At 38.0% G+C, this 22,787-nt stretch overlaps 1 protein-coding gene across 1 annotated transcript; it reads right to left on the bottom strand.

The window, feature by feature from the left end:
- Window positions 1-19,569: 19,569 nt before the first annotated feature.
- LOC121406258 (histone-lysine N-methyltransferase SETD1B-like) lies at window positions 19,570-21,173 on the bottom strand. The gene has a single exon (XM_041597280.1). The coding sequence runs from the start codon at window positions 21,162-21,164 to the stop codon at window positions 19,770-19,772; it is 1,395 nt and encodes a 464-aa protein (XP_041453214.1). The 5' UTR covers window positions 21,165-21,173; the 3' UTR covers window positions 19,570-19,769.
- Window positions 21,174-22,787: the final 1,614 nt, after the last annotated feature.

The raw sequence follows: 22,787 nt of genomic DNA, 5'->3' as shown, positions 1-22,787 counted from the left end.
TGTAGTTTTAGCTTTTCATTCTCAGGGTTTATTAGTTCTAATACATGCACTTGTACCCATGTTTCATCTTGGTTTGAGAATTTTTTAAATCGGCTGCTCACAAAGTTAAACGATACCTTTAAGAAAGGGGATGGGGAAGAAAAAGAGAGAGGAAAAGAAGGAAAGGTAGTGGGGAGAACCTCGCAGACTAACAAAACTAATATGAAATCTTTTATTTCGCTCATATCGCTATGCCCTTTCTAAGAGCTGTCATGAAGCGATTCCGTTGCCACCTATCATACAGTTAGCCATTTCTATTCAGTGCTGGTGGACATGTTAATGTCTGGGATAGAAGCATTAAATAAAGATGGATATTTTCTTTATTTTTGCCTTCAAAATTATGTGCCATTGTTTGTCTACATGTTCACATCTCCTCCTCCCTTTTATCCCCCCTTCCTCTCTTCCCTCCTTCTCTCTCTCTCTCTTTCTCCATCTCCCAGACTCTTTCACTCTTGCCTCACTCCCCTCTTCTGGGGTGAAGATACATTTTCCTATGGGGGGGTAAAAAAAATGTCCAAAATTATAAGATAGAATTTAACAGGATGAAAAATTAACAATTTTGTATGTTCAATAGTATTCTTATGCCAAGTTTAATATTTTTGTATTGCTTTCCACTGCTTTTGAATATATATTTGCATTCCATATCGTAAATTTATCAAGGTGTCAAAATTGTAATGGGCAAATGGATTTGTCCCCCCCCCCCGATTGACACCTGTGCCCATCTCCCCCTCTCTCTCCCTCTCTCCAAGTCTGCATGTACCCACTCTGAATAAACCAGTACGTTTGTGTGTGTATGTGTGTGAGTGTGAATCGGTACCAAGCAGTATTCACACCAGTGATGAATCACCCATCTTGACATTTAGCACACCGTGGGGGAAAGTGCGGGGTACGAGCAAGAGCCGTTCCGAAGACATCACGCATGCATCCTCATACGTCACAATCCACAAGTGCAGCAGGACGTGAACTGATGTTGTCCAATGAGAGGGCAGGACTTGTTTACGAAGAGGAGGTCGGAAATCAATTAACTCTCTAGTCAGTGACGCTATGTTATATCCTACCAAGAAGAATCATTCAATAACATGGTTATAAAATACACTATTCAGTGATGCTATGTTACTTATATATATCCTATGTGGTTATTGTTCAGTAATATTGTTACTAAATTTGAAAATGAAATTGGAATAAATCAAAAGGTTTTTAATTACACCCTGTAAGTAAAATAGTCCTTAAACAATCTCCTGGGTTATGTTTCGGATGATAGCTCTTAAAAGAAAGCTTTTAAAAGCATGCAAATCCTTTATCAAAGAAATTCATACAGAATCAGCATAGATGGACAAGTAATACACATTCATACATCAAGAGAGCTATAACACATATCTTTTTTGAACAGACAAGGATTAAAGGGATACGCAATGAAGTATATGCATCTTTCTTTTGTCCCTTGCTTCAACTTTATAAGGCTGAAACAACAATTCAAATTCATGATTCAAATTCTGAGAAAAAATACAGTATACAGGCGATTGTCTGTCAATAACCCACCAACTGCTTAAGGAATGTTCTCTCAAGTTCAAGTCTTTGTTGTCTTAAAACAAGACTGAACTAAAAATAGATTAAAAGCCTGACAGCAAGAACAAAGATTCAAGAATTCACGGCTAAACAAGAAAGCAATTCTTAGGTTTAGAGGCGATTATTAGTCAATTACCAACCCACTGCTTTATCTTTGTTTTAATACAAACCTGAACAACAAATAAATTCCAAGTCTGAGAGAGAGAGAGAACAAAGATTAAAGGGGAATATTAGTCAACAAGCGCTAAGATGCCGGAGGCCATCATCATCTTCCGCAGAAAGGAAATTCAAGAACGGACTACTGCAGGTGGTGGCGGACCCGACGGAAGGGTTTCTTGTCCCTAATTTTTTCCGTGAAAGAAACAATCGCAATCTTTAGATATGACAAGAACCAGGGCTGCAGGAAGTGGAGCAACACGATATATCATATTTGATTTTGGAGCTGAGGTCGGTCATGGGAGGGAGGGGGCAGAAAGAAACCGTCTGGATTCAGACACTTGATACCAAATTGATTTTAATCTAACCCAATGTGGGATCGATCACTGTAAGAATGGTGTATCCTGATTAAACCATGTTTTTATTAAACAAAATCAAGCCCACCCAATAAAAGTTTGTTTCTTTGTTTATTTGTTTATTGTATTTTTCACCATGCATAACAAGAAATAAATTGACAGAATGTAATGCTACATTGATAATAACAATACAAAACACACTGTAGGAACTAAGCATAAACAAAAGAATATTCAAAGTGCAAAATCCCTTTGAAGGAAACATTGTATGTATGTAAATTGTTTATCTAAACTTTGGCTCGAAGTAAGCATTCATTAAAAAACAGAACATAAATTAAATCAATACAAAAACTAAAATAATGCCCCTATGGCATATTTAGATTTGGACATCATTTGCATCTTAAATAAAATATAAAGATATCATTATGCACCTGAATGATGCGAGTTTGCGGTGATCCATCAGATTTATCATGCAATTTATTGAAATAGAAATTGATTCTTTTTTCTAATGTTCATATTGCACGAAGACATTGACTCTCCCATTTGCTATGTTGTCCCCCTTCAACCAAAGTGGGCAAACCTTATCATACATTACAGGTGGCTTTTGTGTTTCCTGTACAAATATATCCCTAACTGATTTGAATGATTCAATTCATCTCGTATAATCTGCATCGATTCTTGAAAAGAGTTTGGGTAACCAAGATGATACAGGGTTCTACGCAGGATACTGGTGGGTCACAAAAGCGGGTCGGGGAGGCAAGGTGTTGATGGCCGTGGAAGCGGATTAGAGAAATACCATTTGGGGGGCCCCTGGGCAGGGGATGCGGGCTGGTGTACTTTGCCAGCGCAACCTGACCGCTGGGCAAGATGGATGGATGGATAAAAAAAAGCCAGGTTAAGCTGCCCCCGTTATTGGCCTCATCACCAGGGGATGAATCATCAGATTGAGATGCACACCTTGACGGCATCAAGATCAAAAGCCAACGTTACCAGGAGACAAGAGAGGGGAGTTAGGAAGTGGAAATAATGATGGTTAAGAGAATTAGGGATAGTGGAGTGGGAGCGGTTGACATAGTGAAGAGAGAAGAAAGAACAGACAAAAGAAAGAAAGAAAGAAAGAAAGAGGGAGGATAAGGGGTTTAGAAAGACAGAGAGGAAGAAGAGAGAAGAAAACAGCAAGAAGTAGTGGTGTGAGTGAATGACATGGAGACAGATGAAATGAGAAAGGGACAGAGTGAGGGAGGAATGGAGAGAGGGGGTGATTGTGTCAGGATCAACAATAGAGGGAGACAAAGTGGAAGCCCAGTCATCTCTGAATGAAAGAAATAGTAGAGGTGATGAATAACCAATAACATTATGAAAATCACTCATATAAAGATAAATTTTTAAAAAGGTAGTAGTGATTGGCTGAAGATAAGGGATACAAGAGGAGAGTTGGGCAAAAAAGAAACGTCATGTTAGATAGGTATTAGGCTAGATATGACGTGTGTCGATTTCTTATTCATCATAGCATATCTCAATTCAAAACATATGCAGTGTAATGGACAAAGGACAAATAGATTGATAAACCAATGTAAGAGGAATTTAAGATGAAATCAGGAAGAGGATGGCATCATGGGAAAAGTGAATGAAGACGGGGATTAGATATCCCGATACTCCTTGGGAAAACCACTGCATGATGTAATTGCATAGTGTGAAACTATCTGAGTGAGATGTGAACTCCTTGGATATGAATCATCAATGGATCTCTTACATTCTAAGGAAAAGAGGGGTGAGAAAAAAAAGACAGTTTAGAAAGAAAATAAAGTGGAGAGAAGGAGAGAAAGAGAGAGTGAGAGAGGGAGCAAGAGACAGAGAGAAAGTAACAGGCATGCAGAAACCAACAAAAGATAGGCAGAAAGGCGTACATCTGTAGATAAGAAGACAAAACCTGAAGAAACCAGTGGGGGCGTATAAAAGCTAATGAGGTAATTTGATTGTGAACAAAATGAAAATCCAAGACTGACAAAAAGATAAGACAAAAAAAAAACTTAAAGAGAACAGGGAGACAAAGAGATGGTGTATAAGGTTTAGAATATGAATCAACAGATGGAGAGAGGTGAGACACAGAAGCATAGGAAAGAGCAGAGAAGACAAGACAAGACAGGAGAAAGAGAGGAGAAATAAGGGAGGAAATAGGATGTAATACCTTGGTCACATATGCTCTACGGCAGCCGTACGGCGGCCGTAGATACATGAATTCGAGAGATTTCTGCGGCGGCCGCAAAAAATCTGCGGTGGCCGCAGGGTCGACGTACGGCGGATTCCTACTTTTTACAGGCCGTAGGGGTGGCCGTAGAATTTTAACTCGGAGTTATAACATTTTTTCTTTTCTACGCTCGCCGTAGAAATTAGACTAGCCGTAGGCATGGCGTAGAACGGTCTACGGCGGCCGTACGTTGAGCGTACGGTGGCCGTGCGGCTGCCCTCGTGTTTTTCTTCCCTCCTTTCCCCTTCTCCTATTGTGTTATCTGCTCGGAAGCCACCAGGCGCGTATTCAGAATTTTGCACCTCGGGGGCCCGCCCTATAATTTTGGCCCATATGCATGTGTACTTTTCGGAAAAAAATGGTGACCCCTCCTCGTCAGGCAAAAAGGTGCCTTAAATGCATGTTGAATTATCTTATTTCATAATCACATGAAAAAGGACAACTGCAGATAACTTTTTTGATTATGACTTCATAAAAAGCAAACTATCCATGAATATGATATACTGTAATACGACTTAAAAAAAAACAAATGTGACCAGGAAGCACAGATATTGCCCTTTCACTAGCGGCTAACTTGGGTAAAATATGATGTTATTATCATTATCATTATTATTACTATCATGGGGAGTTAAATGCTGATTTTTGTTGTTTCCTAGGGTGTAGTTCTTACTTAAGACTAACGTGTTTATTAACATCTTAACTTTATTCATACAAACAAGTTAACATGGTTAAGGGAGATTTATTTCATAAGTCCAAATAAATAATGCGAACGCGATTTTTGATAGCTTGTGTATAGACCTGAAAATAGAATATTCTGAGAAGTTTTGTAAGCATGAGCAGGGTGGGTATCTATCTATCTGTCAGGGCGAGCTGATGATTGTCTATATTCCAAAATGACCCAAAGTTTGGAAATTCTAAGCATTATTGGTAATCATGATCAGGATGGGCACTTAAAAATTATTCGATTATATTCCGTTCCAAAACTAGACATTCTACGCAATTGAGGTAATCATTAACAGGATGTCATCTAACTAATCATTCGATGCGAGCGCGAAGCGCGAATCACCACAAAGGTCGAATTTGCCCCCCCCCCTTTTTCCTAGGTCGAACATTACTGATCGTATAATATTCAGATCAGTATCAAACATTAATTTGGCGACCCCCCTTCCTAAGTCGAACATCAATTTGGCGCCCCAGCACTTTTATTACTCCTCCCCCTTTCCCCTTTTCTCTTCTCTCCTTTTCCCTTCTTCTTGTTTCCTTCTCTCTTTCTTTTCTCCCTTTTCTCTTTCTCTTCTTTCCACCTCCTTTTTATCTCCCTTTTCTTTCCCTTTCTTTCCTCCCTCTTTTTGGCGCCCCTTTTCGCCTACCCGGGGGCCCCGAAAACCCACCCCCTCCCACCCGCCCAGAATACGCGCATGGGCATGGTACGACACTTTGAAAACTTTCTGAAATGAAATGTCTAATGTAAAATATCATGATGTTATTTCTCACTGTATAGTCCCCCTGCGGCCGCCGTGAGGGCGCCTTGCGGCCACCTTGCGTCTGCCGTAGTATTTGTCAAAAACCTACGGCCAGCGCAGGGTCGCCCTAGGGCGACCGTACGTCATGATTTCAAGGACATACGTCAGCCGCAGATTTCTTTTCTCCATAAATTAAAAAATACGCCGTGCGGCGACCGTAACATATGTGACCGCTAGAGTAAGTGGCCGTGGAAATTCTGAGGCGACCGTAGAATTGCTACTCGCCGTAGAAATTTTAGAATCTACGGCGGCCGTAGCAAATGTGACCATGGTATAAAAGACAGGGAAAAAGAGGAATGGAGAGACAGAGAGGGACAAGAAAAGAAAGAGAATTAAAGAGACAGAAGAGAGAGCAAGAGAATTAGATAAAAGAATGGAGAACAAAGACAAGGGTCCCGTATCACAAAGGTAAGCGATTGATCATACGCTTGATTTTTACAATTAATTGTACCCAATGCAATCAATTGTAGAAAAATGTTCTCCGATCATTGCTAAGCTTTGTGTAACGGGCCCCAGGTCACACAAAATACGATGTAAAGGTTAGGAAGAAATAAAGAAAAATAGACTGCAGAAAAAGAAATGAGAGTACTGAGTAAGAGAGAGACATAAGAGACTGTCAATTTTTTGGGGGGGTGCTTGTAATCCAGATTTATAAAGAGGTGTGAGTCAGTGGGCACAGAGAGGGAGACAGACAGACAGACAGAGATTTAACATGACACTATGTTCTTCCAATGATTACTCCTTTTTTTCCCGTTTTGTTCAGTTTTCAAGAATAAAAGTGATCATCTTCATGACAGGATGCAAGCCCTCTCATCGATTCTCATTTGGGGCATTCTCTTTGCCGGTGATTCACTTCACAGAGCTATCTCTTACAAAGTCATTGAACTATCTCTTTTTTTGCTTGAAACCCTCAAAATGCCTTGTTAGACAATGTTATCAACCACTTAGGCTGCTCTTATGAATACGGCAAATGCCTAATCTGACAATGTTATCAACCTCTTAAGTTGCTCTTATAAATACACTGAAATTGTTCATTTGACAATGGTATTAACCACTAATAGGTTGCTCTTATGAATACGGCAAATGCCTAATCTGACAATGTTATCAACCACCTAAGTTGCTCTTATGAATACACTGAAATCGTTCATTTGACAATGATATCAACCACTTAGGTTGCTCTTATGAATACGGCAAATGCCTAATCTGACAATGTTATCAACCACTTAAGTTGCTCTTATGAATACACTGAAATTGTTCATTTGACAATGTTATCAACCACTTAGGTTGCTCTTATAAATACAGAAAATGCCTTATCTGACAATGTTATCAACCACTTAACTTGCTCTTATGAATACACTGAAATTGTTCATTCGACAATGTTATCAACCACTTAGGTTGCTCTTATAAATACAGAGAATTCCTTATCTGACAATGTTATCAACCACTTAACTTGCTCTTATGAATACACTGAAATTGTTCATCGACAATGTTATCAACCACTTAGGTTGCTCTTATAAATACAGAGAATTCCTTATCTGACAATGTTATCTACCACTTTAGTTGCTCTTATGAATACACTGATATGCCTCATCTGTCAATTTTATCAATCGCTTAATTTGCTAAAGATGCTTCAATGTAATGTATACACTGAAATGCATTGTCTGAAAATGATATCAACTGTTTAACTTTAGTTCCTTTAATGAAAAAATGGAATGTCTTTTCTGACAATGATATCAACCACTCAACATAAGTATATCTTATGAAAACACAGAAATGCATTTTCTGGCAATGATATCAACAACTGAAGTTGTTCTTATAAAATAATATAGATAAATGGTGCATCTGACAATGTTATTAGACACTTAAGTTGCTCTCACGAATAATGTCTCATCTGACATTGTTATTAATCAGTGAAGACACGTATTCATATAGCAAGATGCCTCATCTAACCAGAAAAACATACAAAGCTGGAACACTGCTACAGACATAAATATTGCTAAATCACAGTCTGGATATCACAGATAAATAGAATGGGAGAAGCTGCAACAAAATATAACATATGCATTTGTATATTAAAAATTGATGAAAAAGAATAAAAAATATTTGCATCACTTTTTCTTTCCTTTTAGATTCATCACGCCCACCTTCCTCTGTTCATGAAACATGCCTTTCTCTAGACACTGTCTACCCATGCAGGTATACCTTCTTCTCCTCCTTACTTTTTTAAACAGCCCTGGATTTCAATTTACATCCCTCCTTTTTTAGGTACATTTCACTCAATTTGTTTCCTATTCAGTCTCGGTAGTGTAATGAGAAATTTCTTCAGGTGTACGATTACTCTTAAAGGGCTTTGATGTTTGCCGCCGCATACAGGTAGCCATTTGAAATTGAACGTTACCTCGAAGGAACTTGATTGTTTCACGAGTCTTAAGAATAGAAGGCATATGAAAGGGGAAAGAGAAGGTATGGTAGGATGGGAAGAGGAAGGGGGGTCTTGAAAATTTGACATGGAAAGGATGGGGGAGTCTTAAGATTTGAAAGCATATGAGAGGGAAAGGAGATGCATCAGGGTGAATTGGGGAAGGGGGTAGACTTGCCAACCTTCTACAACAAAAAAAGTATTCTCAGAAGGAAAAAAAGAGTATTTTTTTTGACATAAAAGCGTACTTTTCAAAATACGTCTCAATGTAAGAATCGCCAGCCTGTTGTAGTGAGATCGCTGAAAAGACATGTGATATGACTCTACTTGAAAACTTGATAATTCACCCTTTTAAACATGTGCTCATAGGTAATAATTTACTTGTTCTTTTCATGCAACAAGTTACTGGCCCGACCATGATTTGTACCGGTGTGGGACCGTCGGACCAGTGCTAGTGTCACACACTGTGTATAATACATACTCCATGATTGGCAATTTTTTTTAAAAAAGTAACAAATCAAACAAAAAAGTATTGGTGTGTTCATAACAAAAAGAGGAACAAATACACTAATAAGGGAACAGTTGGCATGTCTGAGGGAGGCATATTCCATCTTGGGAACTAGTAGCATTGCACAATAAAAAAATGATAAGTTAACACTGTTAGATGTTAAAATAGCTCATTTTGATTTCTGAAAATAAGAGAAATAACACAGATTGGAATTTTAGAATATAGGCCTACCAACCTGAGCTTTGATCATGTTACAGCCACAGGAAGTATTTTTAATAGTGAAAAATCAGAGAAAATATTTGAAAATGATATAATTTTGTGTTAAGTTAGGGTTATTGTAAAGTCTTCATCTTATTTTATTTTACTTTAATAAAATTTGCTTGGTACTAACACTGGGAACTTGTGATTTATTGCAATTAACGCAATCTAAATGTCTAAGATTACTATCACGTAAACAGGAGGAGTAGTTTGAAATAGACACAATTTAATGCATGCCATGCAGCAAACTCTGTTTGAATGTTTAAGGTCATCTGTCACAGGGGATCAAGATTGATGAAAAAATATTCTTAAAAATGGAGCGGCAGAATCAAGGAAACTTATTTCACACCATCATATGTGGAATTCACCCCAACTACAATTGAAGATTCGCATTCGATCAATTTAAACCCCTTTGTAGGCCCCATGTTTGATGGCGACAGAGTGAGTCACAGGAATAATAGATGGATTGATCAATGCTCTTTCAGCAAGTAGATAATGCATGGCTGCATTATTTTATAGAGGGGAAAATGGGGGAAAGGAGTTTGATCCTAATACCAATATTTTAATGTGATTACTATTTTGTTTGTGGCAGATATGAAATATTGATTGATGATATATGTTTTATGGTATGAAGATCAAGTGGAGTTGGTTTTTAACAGTATCACGCAATATGGGAGTAATAAAGAATTGGAACACATAGGTCAGCTCTGAAATATCCAATAAAGATTAAAAACTGATATGATAGGTAACTAATAAGATTCATCATAATCAACATAATAATCATCATCAACATCATCATCAAATTCATCATCATCATCATTGTCATAATCATCAATCTACATCAACAACATCATCAACATCATTGCTATCACCACTATCTTCATCATCATCATCACATCCTGATCATCATATCCTCATCATCATCATTGCTATCATCACTAACTTCATCATCATCACCATTATCATCATCATCAACAGCATCATCATCATTATCATCATCACATCATCACATCATCATCATCATCAACATCATCATCACCATCAGCAGCAGCATCATCATCAACATCCTCATTATCATCATCCTCCTCCTCCTCCTCATCATCATCAACTTCATCTCCACCCTCCAAATCAACATCACCCTCCACGAGCAGACAGATCATAATTGATTTCGCCCATAAATTCAGCTTTCATGGACCATTTATAACGACTCATCATGTACCTGACTCACTAAAACAAAAGAACCATGATGAATTGAGAACTTTAATATTTCATTGGAGGGGGAAGGGGGGGGGGGGTTAGATTTCACTCTCAAGTCATTCATGTTACCACCGAATGTTCAATCCAATCATTGGTACATGAGTGCAGGCAAATAAGCCACCCACATGAATCACGCAATTGCATTAATTAAACAGGAGGCCCTTCTTTGCTGAAGAGATATTCGGAACTGCACACGCTTCCTCTACGTGATGCAGCAGGCATGAGTGAGGTTCTTTCTGTGAAACCAAGGTGAAATGCATGCATCCATTGGATTCTGCATGCTCATTTCCGCTTTATTAGGTATTGAAATAAAAAAAAAGAGCATACATTCTCATTTCCTCAGGAAAAAGGAAAGACTCAACAACATTCCCCCATAATAACAATTTAGCCCTCTACAGATTTACTCTGCAACCAAATCAAAATATACACCAATATTTGAAAGAGGATGATTTTGCACTTTAAGATGAAACTTCCATCATGAATTTGGTTTCTTCTGCCAGATCTGCCCTGCCCTTTGTGATTTTGAATAAAAGGGGAAAATGGATAATAATGTATAATTGTGAAATAAATTACTTACATGGGCATTTTCATGGTAACTGACGTTACTCCGCACAAATTTACACACATTTCATTGTGTGTATGATTATCTCGAAAAAAAAACAAATGATGGGAGTTTGCTTAAAAGCTTAAAAGCATTGGAGTTTGCTTTTAAGCAAACTCCTATCATTTGTTGTTTTAGAGATAATCATAGACACAATGAAAAGTGTGTAAAATTGTGCCGTGTAACATCACTTACTGTAAAAATGCCCATATGAGGTGCATAAAGATGTTTTTGTGATGCATGGTATATGCCATACATCAATTGTTTGTAGTTGTTACCTTATACTTGAATACATGTCCAACATTTTTTTCCTCCTTGGTTAATGGGAACACATGAATAATGTAGGAGGAATCAGTGAACCCTGTGGAACCTCCAGGAAACATGGATTGCGGGTATAGAATGTTCTTTCCCTTGATGATCTTTTTCATTCACTTCATAGAAATACACTGAAGATTATTTTACAAGGTGCAAACAGCTGCAAAGTATGTTCTTTTCCTCATTACTATCTACGGTCACTTCATAAAAAACAAAGATGCTGGATAAAATATGTTTAAAAATTGACACATAAGGATCATCATCCACTACAGTATCTTGTCAAGTTTTCTGTTTTTTCCTACATGCTTTGATCGTTTCAAATTTCACACCAAAACAACCTTTGTCTGAGCTGGGAAAGAGGCAATCACTACCCGCTTTGGGTAGCAAGGTGGAATTAGCGAACTCCCCACTGATGGGGGTAATATGAACCCTGTTGTGCTTTGGGGGCACCCCGAAAAAGAGCTCCCTGAACATGATCGCACCCAATAATAGGCAACAATTCCGCTCCATGCACTAAAGCCTGTCAATCTAGCTTTGGGTTATTTCCATGAAAAGCTGTCGCTCTTTATCAGTAATTGTCTGATTATAGCCTCTTTGTGTCTCCTTTTTCTTCGGCTAAATCCCAGTTGAGCCTTTGTTATGGAGATGGTATGATTGTGTCATAGATACCTCACATGTGTTGATACAGGGAGGAAAAGAGTGAGAGAAAAAGAAGAGGGAGATTCCTTGAAAATGAGCTGAAACAATTGGCAAGCAAACAAAAATAATAATACAGAGTATATACAAAAAGGAAGAAACAAAGAAGGATGGAGTATGAAAGGAAAGAATTATTATAAGACCAAAACATACCCCTCTCTTATATGTTAGTGAAAGGGTCTCAAACTTGAATATTCAAAGTATGATCTTATAGGCTACCCTTGGGTTTCAAAATTCTTAAAACTATCATTTTTTCTGCAGAACTTAAAAAAAAATGGGCTACCCATTATAATATCCTGAGGAAATGACCAAAATATCAACACGAGAGTAAATTTGCCAAGTATTGTGAATTGTTGGTTTTTTGTTCCTATTTTTTCAATGATAGAAAAGAAATAATAAAATGGTAGAAAAAACTGCTGGAATTATAGAAAGACATGAGGGTTGGAGTATTAGACAGATGAGATATTGAAGAGGGTTGATGTATACAGAGCACGTTCAACGCTTAAGTGGCCAAAGGCAAGAAAGATGCAATTACAGGCATGAGCATCACATCCTATAGTGACTAATGTCATGAATATTGAACATTTTTCATCCAAATACTTCGCGGAAGATGAGGTGCTCCATTCGTGTGTCTTGCCTTTCTTAAACTTTCCAGCTAAATCTTCTTTGTTCTATCATGTTGCATGTCTTTTTTTTTCTTTTCGTGTTTGTATTCTGCTTCTCACCATAGCGGTGTAAATATCTCGCATCACAATGCTAAACTATCCGGTTTCAAACAATATTTGCAATTGTTTGCTGGCCCAGTCGGAACGCTATATCTCACATTTCATATTGACCCCATTTCAGTCAAAATTTGATGTCAAATCTTGTACAAAGAAAAAAATATGAGGCCTACAATATGTGTCCTCTCTCGATCTGAGTGTATATGTCTGTATCTGTCTTTCTCTCTGCCATCTCCCCTCCCTTTTCTTTTCTCTCCTCCCTCCTTCCCCCATCCCATCTCTCTCTCTCTGTCTAATTCCAAGAGCTCTCGGATATCACAACACTGCCGTAAATCTGTATTACTACAGATTTTATGTTGCTTTTCATCATACTGAACCAGCTCCTGTTTTGCATTATATTTCCCCATCCATTTGATTGTAAAAGCCATATGTTTCATACATTCACCTGTCATCCAAAACATCATAAGAGGACTCCATGATATTAATACAATTTAACATTTACATTATCCCCACAGCCCTCCCCCCCTTCTTTATATATATATATATATCTCTCTCTCTCTCTCTAATTCTTGTTACAAAAAATCTCTTTCCCTACCCTTTTCTTAACACCCCCCCCCCCCCATCTTCTCTCTCCCTCTCTCTCTCAAATTACTATGTTATAAGATCTTTCATCATTCTTTAATGTACACATTATCTGACGTTGAGTAATGGCAATGTCAGATCGTGAATAATACCGGAAACACCAAATCCTCTATGAGGCACTCGATCTAAAATGCATACTGAGTGAAAACACCACAGCATGGGTATCAGATGTGATGAGAAACTGAATTTGAATGATCAAATATTTGCATTATATATGAAAAATAGAATCCTCTTTCACGTTCAAAGACAACAATTCTACCATTATCACTCATCATATATTCTATTTTAAATGCATCTTTCAATTCAGTACAGAAACAGGTTCTAAACAAAGCCATTCGGTCTTGATGCAAATGATTTTTCTGGTGATATACAGTAAAAAAGAAAAAAGTGATGTCTTGGACTGTTCTACACAGCAGTGAAATCACGCCCAAGTACCAAAGATAAAGTCCTTTTGATTCTGACATGGATTTATGATAGAGGAATCACATTGTACACATTATAATCTTCATCAGAATGTCTTGGCTCCTAAATTCCACTGTCTTTTATCTCAAACATCTGCAAAGAGTGACACCTTCCCAGAGATTATTAAAGAACAATACAGAGTTATTACAGACAAGACTCCATGTCTGTAAAGCACATACTTCCAAAGTGAAATTTGAAATATTAACATCGGAGGCGAGACACATCCGGGGAGGTTGTGCAGGCGAGGGCGATAAGACTCAAAGAAAGTCATATGCAGAATAAGAAATCACAAAGGTCAACAGGCAACTATAATCCTCATTTAGACTAATAACAATAATTGTGTCAATTGCTCAATAGTGGTTATTTCTTTGTTTTTCAAATGTAATATTAATGAAAATAATAATACCAAAAATAATGATAGTGTATATTACAATGTACTGCCATATGCTTCCTATAGGCTCTTTCATAGGATAAGTTAAGAAAAAGAAATAAAGTTGATGGCAATTGTAATGCTCACTCATTCAAAATACTTATGTTTTTTTAAGGTGGGTTGTAACTTAAGTGTATCAAAGTGTTCTTAACTTTTGATGGAATAGAATCTTAGTTCTTTAGTATCTTAAGATCTTTATGTACTTTCTACATAATGCAGTAAACTGATGTCACAAAATAAAATTTATTCACCATTTCAAACAAAGTTTCTTATCATTACTGATATGGTCATATTTTGAAATAGAAATAAGCATGGCATATTTTCCCCAAAAATGAGCTCACATGAATAGCATTGACACCCTATAATGTGAACAGACAGCTGTCAATGAACGCTATTAAGACACAGCATTTCTTTGCTGCTTAATCCAATGTAATCACGCCGTCTGAATGACCCAATACATGCAAATGTATGACTATGTACAAGTTCCGGAGACGTCTTTCTCTCGTCTGAACAGGTTCAGAGACAACTTAACTGATTTTATGTGGGGGTTGTTATAAATGGAGATATGATTAAGGGAAGTGGTTTGAGGAATGGAGGTGTTAATAATGACTATGGAGAGATGTAATTGATTTTCCTCTCATCATCAGTAGGAACTGCTACTCCGCTTTCATAAATGCGGAGTGGGTTTTATCTTAAAGGTTCCATGACATTTGTTCCAGCGACAGATGCTCCAATAGAAATTCTGTAATTAAAGCCAAACACAAATCAAACCTGCAAAGCTAACAAATCCCGAATGCTTATCGTTACATTTTTCTGGACCAAAATCTCTATTTGCATTCCTAACTCTAACCCTACGCCTACTGAGATATCAAGACTAAAGCAAATGTCACAGGAGCATATTTTGTGTCCTAAGATTTACACAAAAATTTAAGAACAACTTTTATACACAATAGTGTGCACATGACTCAAGACCATTTCCTAAGCTAAGAACTAAATCAGCACAAATGAAAATTTGGACTACAGGGTATGTCCACAAGAAACATACCAAAATTTTAACCTTTCAAAATTTATAAGTTCTTACTTAACATTTGCTTTGAAAGATATTTCCAGCACTATATTGTTTTTTTTATTGTCTTTTTTATCGAATTTTTATAAATGAGCTGGACGTGCTCAATTTCTAGTATATATAGTCACTTGCAATCAGATGTCTTTTTCCCACAATGGTCTGAATTTTCATGAGATCTAAAAGTCCTAGATAAGGGGAATATTCCTAAGCTAGGACTTGGTTCTTGGTTTGATTCCCATTACCAGGTCCCTCGGAGAGGACCTTAAGCCGTCGGTCTTCTGGTTGCTTGCTTACAAGCATTCATGCTTTCTTAGCGATCACATAAAAAATCAATAGCATTTATATTTCATAGGATATGCACGTGTATACGGTGTAAAATATGCATATAAAGATAATGAAGGTACATGAAAAGGATATAATTTTATGTCTGAAAAAAATTTCATGGGGGGTGTTTTTGAAAACCAATGGTATTCATGTAGGTGGTAGCATTTGAAGCACAATTACCCCCCTCCCCATATTGCCATGTTCTGCTGTGCAATTGGTGCTGAGTGATGGGGAGTTGCAAGAAACCTGCAATCAATTGCAAGTCAATGTTAGGTTCCAAAATCAATCATAAGTCAGGTCATTCATTGCAATTAGGAAGATTGATGGGCTGCTTCATGCAATTAGATGTAAAAAAAGATCAATTTTGATAACATTATAATTGATAAATTAATTGTAAATTAGCAACAGAAATATGAAACTGCTTTCAAATATTTTCTTCTAACTCCCCATAAGTGCAAATTTATCTACTGTAGATGTTAAATCAGTCCTAATAGAGTTTGCTATATAGAACAATGGAATATGAAATTGAAGAAATTTTAATCATCTATTTTAAATATTGTATTGGCTCAGTTGGTAGAGTATCCGTCTCACAACCAGGAGATCGGGGGTTCAAACCCCGGCCGCGTCAGACCAAAAGACGTTACAAGACGGAAGTTGCTGCTACCCTGTTTGGTGTTCAACAATTAAAGGGATAGAGCCTCGGCGATCTCGCGCTGCACAGCAGCTGCCGGGCCCATGATCAATTGGGTAAAGCAAATTTTCGCGTATTTCATTTCATGTCTATTTCAAACAATGAATTATGGATTTAGATTTTAGAAAATATTTTAGGAGGAAATATACAGAATTGTTTTTATTCTTCATGTAAATTTTGAGAAAAAAATTAGATTCTATTAAGAGTGAACATTTAAAATCAAAAGGAACTTTCATTCATTTATAAAGCAGAAGTACAATGTCAAAAAGAGGTAGAATTTGCCATATGATTATGTTTCATTCATGGTTCTGGAAAAAGGGAGATATTAGATAATTACTGAACTTAAAGTGAAATTAAGTTTTGAGAAATTTGGGCTAAATCCAAATCCCATTATCAGACTACATTACCCCCACCTTCCCTTTTTTGTAATGTTGGAACAAATTCCCATAATGGTGTCTGGACTTGGAACACGTTTTAACATTAAACCTGAGAGGCTTTTGGAGGAAAAAGAGGGATGTTTCCCATCAGCCCATGCTTGCTCAATCACAAGAATCTAAGCAGGGTTAGCGCATCTTGAGATTGAAATAAAGATTCCAAAAATTCAATTCATTCCAATTCAATTTCATTTAATTGTCGACATGGACATTGATTTTGCTCACATCATAAACATTTCTAATGCAATAACCCAAGTGTGGAGTATTGTGGGCCAGTGGGTAAGTCTTCAGATTTTGGGACATAAAGTTTTGGGTTTGATTTCATGCCATAGTGTAATTTCTTTCAGCTAGAATTGATCCACATTGTGCTGCATTCAATCTAGGTAAACTAAAGGTATTATGGGAACCTGGCAGAAATCTATTTCTTGAAAAATCCAGATCGGCTGTCAACAGTGAAAAGCCGAAAATTGGATTTAATTTTAGTTTTAAGAATTGACTGTTAAATCTCAAAAGATTTCAATTCAAATCTTTTAACTGCATCTTTAAATCAGCAAGATTTAAATCTAAATCTGATATTCGGCTCATCACTATTCACAGTCGATCTGGATTTATTCTAAATCCCTTGAAATTTAGAGTGAAACTGTCATGGTAACAGGGCTCAGCATTAAAATAGGTTTAAAAGAAATGCACAAAAGTAAATGTGATAGCTCGCCAGATTTGGAGACCTTTCATAAAGAGTTACAACTGCGACTTTGCCATCATGGCAACTACCGTGGCAACAAGGCCGAGCAGCCAATCAAAATCGAGGTTTCTACATTATGTCAGTTTCCACGATGGCAAAGAAACAAGAATCGCCTGTGTGAAACAGGCCCTAGAATATCTAGATAAAATCAAAGTACAGACTGATGTAGACGAGACCTAAAGAGCAGCTCGGTGGAGTGAGCAGCTGCAAGAAGAGAATTCAGACATGGCTGGTGAATACTTCAATTCCCCCCATCCTAAAGCTCGACTAGACAAAAGCGGAATCGATTCGACTCAGTCAATGGAAAATATACATCACTCTCCGATATGCGTCAAGGTGTGTGCACTTTTTTTCAAAAAGAAAAAAAAGGAATGTTCGAAACCTGCCAAGGCCGGAAAGAAAAGATGAAAGCATCTCTATAAAGAAGATATGAAATACTTGAGTAGGAATTTGAGCCAAGCTGAGGTAGATTTAACATTCAGGATTTGGATAGCAATTATGAACCACCAAATTAGGTTCAATTGAATAGTGAGTTCATTCTCTGTAGTTATTCAAAAAAGAGATAAAGGCAGCCGATCACATAGATTTTCATGTAAAATCACACGTTCTTTCCTCACACATTTTCATTCCATATTCACCACATCGTAACTGTTATCATATACATTCATGTAATCTGGTAATGAATTTGAATAACAATGCATTTTGTGAGATTCACCAAAGCTAAAGGCAGGCTTTACGGCAAAAGAATGACAAAGGAAAAGGTCAAATGAATAGAGAAGGGTATGTAAAATAGACTAACCAGCTACCTTGGCAGTGAAATAGGAAGTGTCCTTGACAAGGTCGGAGAATGAAATTGATTTATTGTCATCTCATTTCCTCTCCAGTTCTTCTCTACCTCACACCAGTGGCCTTGCCTAGTCTCCCATGCCCAGACCTTTACTATCTTGCAAGCATTCCTAAGTGGTGTATGGATTACTACTAGTAAACACGCTTTATATATAGTCTGCAGGCACAGGCCGATTGAACTTTGATCAACGAGTGGGTCTTGAATCAAGACTGACTCGTTTCAATAGCAGGAAAACGAGAGGGCCCTTTGTGCGCAAGTCGCAGTCAGAGAAATTAGGCTACATATTCAGACCATTTTTACAAACGAAAAAAATGATCAGGTTTCCTACTCTACATGTAATAAATATTACAATTCTTACATATAGGTCAGTAATATCCGAGCATCTATATCATTATTTTTGTTTGATAATGCTCTTGCTTTCTAAAATACTTATCATCCTTGTAGAATTACCGCAAACTCACTTCAGATTTAAAAACTTATCAACTACTAACTAAAATATTGAAAAAGAACTCAAACTTAATGACAAAGGCTTATTTCATCATGCAGACACCTCCCCCCCCCCTCCCCAACTGACAAATTCCTCGGAATGATTTCGGATGCTCCAACTACTATCGAAGAATCTACAAAAACAACTCATAAAAAATGACATATTTCCATCATTAAAAATCCCAGACTCACGATCGAGGAAAGAACAAACGGTATTGAATGACGACCGCCTCGTTTCTGGACCGTCTTCTTTCCGCTCCTTCATCAATCTCTTAGAATACATAGTATCTGATTGCAGCGTGTTGACATCTTGGGAGAGATACCTCATTTGGGGGGAAAGCAGGGGAAATTGACAAGCAGGAAAGTGGGCCCAATACAGAATAAATACACTTTGGGATTTGGGCGCTCCAAGATGTTGGGCTTCTGATTCCTTCATCCAGATAGATTTCAACAAACGTGCTCTATGATGGCTCATACAAAAAACAATTTTTTACAGTCACTGTATTGTGTGAGGGTTGACCGGTGTTTACACCAACGACACCATGAATATGAGAATATTGAGGAATATGAGACATGGAGATGAGTAGGTAAATATTGATACATCTTTGAGAGTATGAATTTATCAGATCAAATCAAACAGATTCCAAGAAAAGAAGTAGGCCACAATATTCTCATAAAGAATTGAGAAGAAAATAGATCTTCTGTGTACTAATAAAGAGCAGAACTTATTACATTCATAAAAAACAGATTGTCATCACTGTTTAAGGAAAATATAGACCAAACTAGAGATGAAAAGACATATGGAATAAGAATGCAAGATAAATGGCAAAGAAAACATGACCGTGAAGCTGTGACCCGTTTCATGAAAAACTTCTGACTTTTAGTCGGCAGAACACTTGAAATCCTAGAGTGACCAATGGATGTTTCTGTGATGCAGGTATACTGTGGATTATGTCGAGGCACAATAGTAAGATTAGACAATGACTAACATGGAAACCAATATACATGCACTGTACATACCCGAGCAGGTTTCTTGGGTGGGCTTGCAGATCCTTGGCTGTCTGTGGGTGAGGGTGGACTCCACTGCGTAGTTCCTGTGGGTACATGCCAATAGTATGTTCCATGGGCATCGGCTACCTCACGCCAGCCTGGTGGAAGTGTCGTCGGCTTCGTCAGCGCATTTTTCTGCGCTTCCGAAAGTTCCTTATCCAACAGAGGTTTGCTGGACTTGGGTTCCGGAGTGACCTCGATGCCCGACTCAGCTTCCGTTGTTGGGGACAGAATCTTGAGGGGGAGGTCTTCGGTAAGAGCACTGAGCGGGGGCTTGAATCCATCTCTGACCAGCATTCCGGGTCGCTTGATTGGAGATACTCTCTCATCAGCGGATGTCTCGCTGGCGTATCCATGGTCATGTTGACCTTGCGATGGGGACAGTAGATCCGTCTTAAAGGTTTCTTCTTGTGTCCTGAGCCCAAAGCTCTTGTAAAGCATATCATATGTGGATTCACAATCATCTGTGCTCTCATCATCCATAGTAGAAGGTCCTGAATCGAAAGGGGTCGGTTGCTGAGGCATTTCATAAAGGCCTTCGTGCCTCTCTCCCTCTATATCTGACGAATCACTGACACTGCCTCGTAACGATGTGGTATCATCCTCAATCTGTTCAGAACGTTGCTTCGTCAATGCTTCTAAGTTGGCATAATAACTTAAAATGCCACCTAGCTTTGTGGCAATCACTTCATCTGGTGACATAAGATCTGCATCAGGGTCCTTTGGTGAACAGCTATCATCTGTTTTCACTCTCTTTGGTGCTTTCTCATCTGCGCTATCGACTTCCTCAATGATCACAACTTCTGCTTGATCCTCGTCATCATCCTCCTCCTCCTCCTCGTCCTCACTATCATCCTCATCCTCCCCATCATCGATGAAATCAATGCCGGCAAACATGGCTTCTGCTTTAACCTTGTTCCTCTCCCGAAGGATGTTATCATCTGCTACTGTCAATCTCCTATCCTCCTCCTCCTCTTCCACATAAACATCGTCCTCATCATCATCATAGTCATCATCGGAGTATGCCCCGGGCAGGTTTTCTAATGGATTGCCTATTCCCATGGAAGAGTAGTCCGTTGAAGCATACTTGGAGCGGCTCTTCCCCGCCGACCCCCCAAGAACGGCACTTTGGATGGACACCCCCTCATTCTTATTGTCCGTCTGGCTGAAGTCTGAGTCCATCAAGCTCTCCTTCATCATTTTGTTAATCTCATTTTGTAATGGGTCGCGTTCCTCCACGGAGAGTCCCGCCGTTGTCGTGTTTGCGTTGACTTGGTCTGTTGGGGACCCCACCGTGCTGTTGTAAGCAGGGTTGACCAGTGACGTCATGACTTCTTTTTTGGCTGCAAAAGAAGAGACAAAAAGAGGAAGTCCATTAGCATTCACACACAGACAGAATGGCAGACATGACTATTACAATTCCCATTCTAATTCATTGTACCCATAGGCAAGAATTTATCCTTCTGTTTGAAAACAAACAGAAATAGCTTGGATGTTTTTATTTGACATTATCTAATGGGGCCAGATGGGTGTTAACCTTTTATCTGCTTTGACAGATGATTAGTCCATTTTAAAGAATGTTTGTCTGCAATTGCTTCCTTAATATCAAATCCTTTCATAAATGTACAGCAAAATAACCACAGCCTTAATATGCCTTAATAATGCATATTCATTAAGTATATAACCTGATGCAAAGCATCTCCACAACTGCTAAAATATGATCATTGATGATTTACAGTCTTTGACGAAATAGCATGAAATGCATTCATAAATCCATCAGCTATTTCAAGCAAGCAAATTTATGTGCAGGGCTTGGGAGTTTTAAACATAATGCCACTAGAAATACTATCATCGCCAATGCAAACGAATGAAATCTTTATGGATTCATTGAGACAATGATTTTCACCAAGTATTCAATAATATCATGATTTCTTTTTAAAGAGGTCCTAAAATCCTAGGTTTTTGCAGCAGAATGCCTTATTTCATTATCTACAATGCATAGAAATGAAAGCACTAGCATTCTTCTCGCATGCATAACATTAAACGCATCTATAGTGTCATGTAGTGATTGCATAAGTCACTACATACAGTCAATACTTCGTAATGTATATACCCCCTTCTGAGAGCCATCTCTTTGAACCCCCTTCTAAGAACCTCTATTCATTATTATCCAAGCCATTAAAACCCTTATTGCTAATAGTTTCAAACAACCCCTAATCAGAGAACAAAGAACTGCCTTCCACTTCCCAATAATTAAATCCCCTCCTGTCCTATACCCAAAACCTTGGATTATAATTTGTGTTGAAGCTTTATTATATAATGGGTGAACACCCAAGGATTGAGGGGAGATAAGTTGAGATTATCACAGAGTTAAGATCGCCATCTACATTGAGATATTCTTTACAGCTCTAGGTGCATAAACTGCTGGAAGTTGATTATTAATGAAGTCTCTTGATTATATTGCAACGTTCCTGTGTTATCATCGATGCTCCCAACTAGAAATGAACGATCCCAACATAACAATAGGCATTGGCTACACAGCACATAGAACTGTAGCAGCATGTAAGAGCAGAGGGGTGATTTGTCACACTGCCCAGCGACTTTTGGAAAATGGTAGGCATCAAAAAGTCAACACTTAATGATCGAGGAACGAACCGAACATCGCCATCAAAAGCTAAGCACATAGCAACCGTGGGATGTAAAGGATAATGCCATGATAATGGCAGGGCTGGTGGAATGCAAACTCATAAAGTAGAGTTTGCGTGTCTGCGTGTCTGACATATTTTTTACAAATGTGTCTCCACTTCAAGTTTGAGCTGCTAGTGCTCTATGGCAAAACTCAATACCATGATTGCAGAGAAAGAAGCATATCCCAGCATGGCTGATAAAACATTGTATCTCAAAATAAAAAAAAATGAGGGCAGCTTGGAAAAAACTGTATTTTAAAAACAA

Source organism: Lytechinus variegatus, chromosome 1 (genome assembly GCF_018143015.1).
Source record: "Lytechinus variegatus isolate NC3 chromosome 1, Lvar_3.0, whole genome shotgun sequence".
NCBI lineage: Eukaryota > Metazoa > Echinodermata > Echinoidea > Temnopleuroida > Toxopneustidae > Lytechinus > Lytechinus variegatus.
This window is presented reverse-complemented; position numbering and strand designations above follow the sequence as displayed.

Coding starts and splice junctions, on each gene's coding strand:
- LOC121406258 (XM_041597280.1), bottom strand. CDS start 21,164: ATGACGTCACTGGTCAACCCTGCTTACAACAGCACGGTGGGGTCCCCA.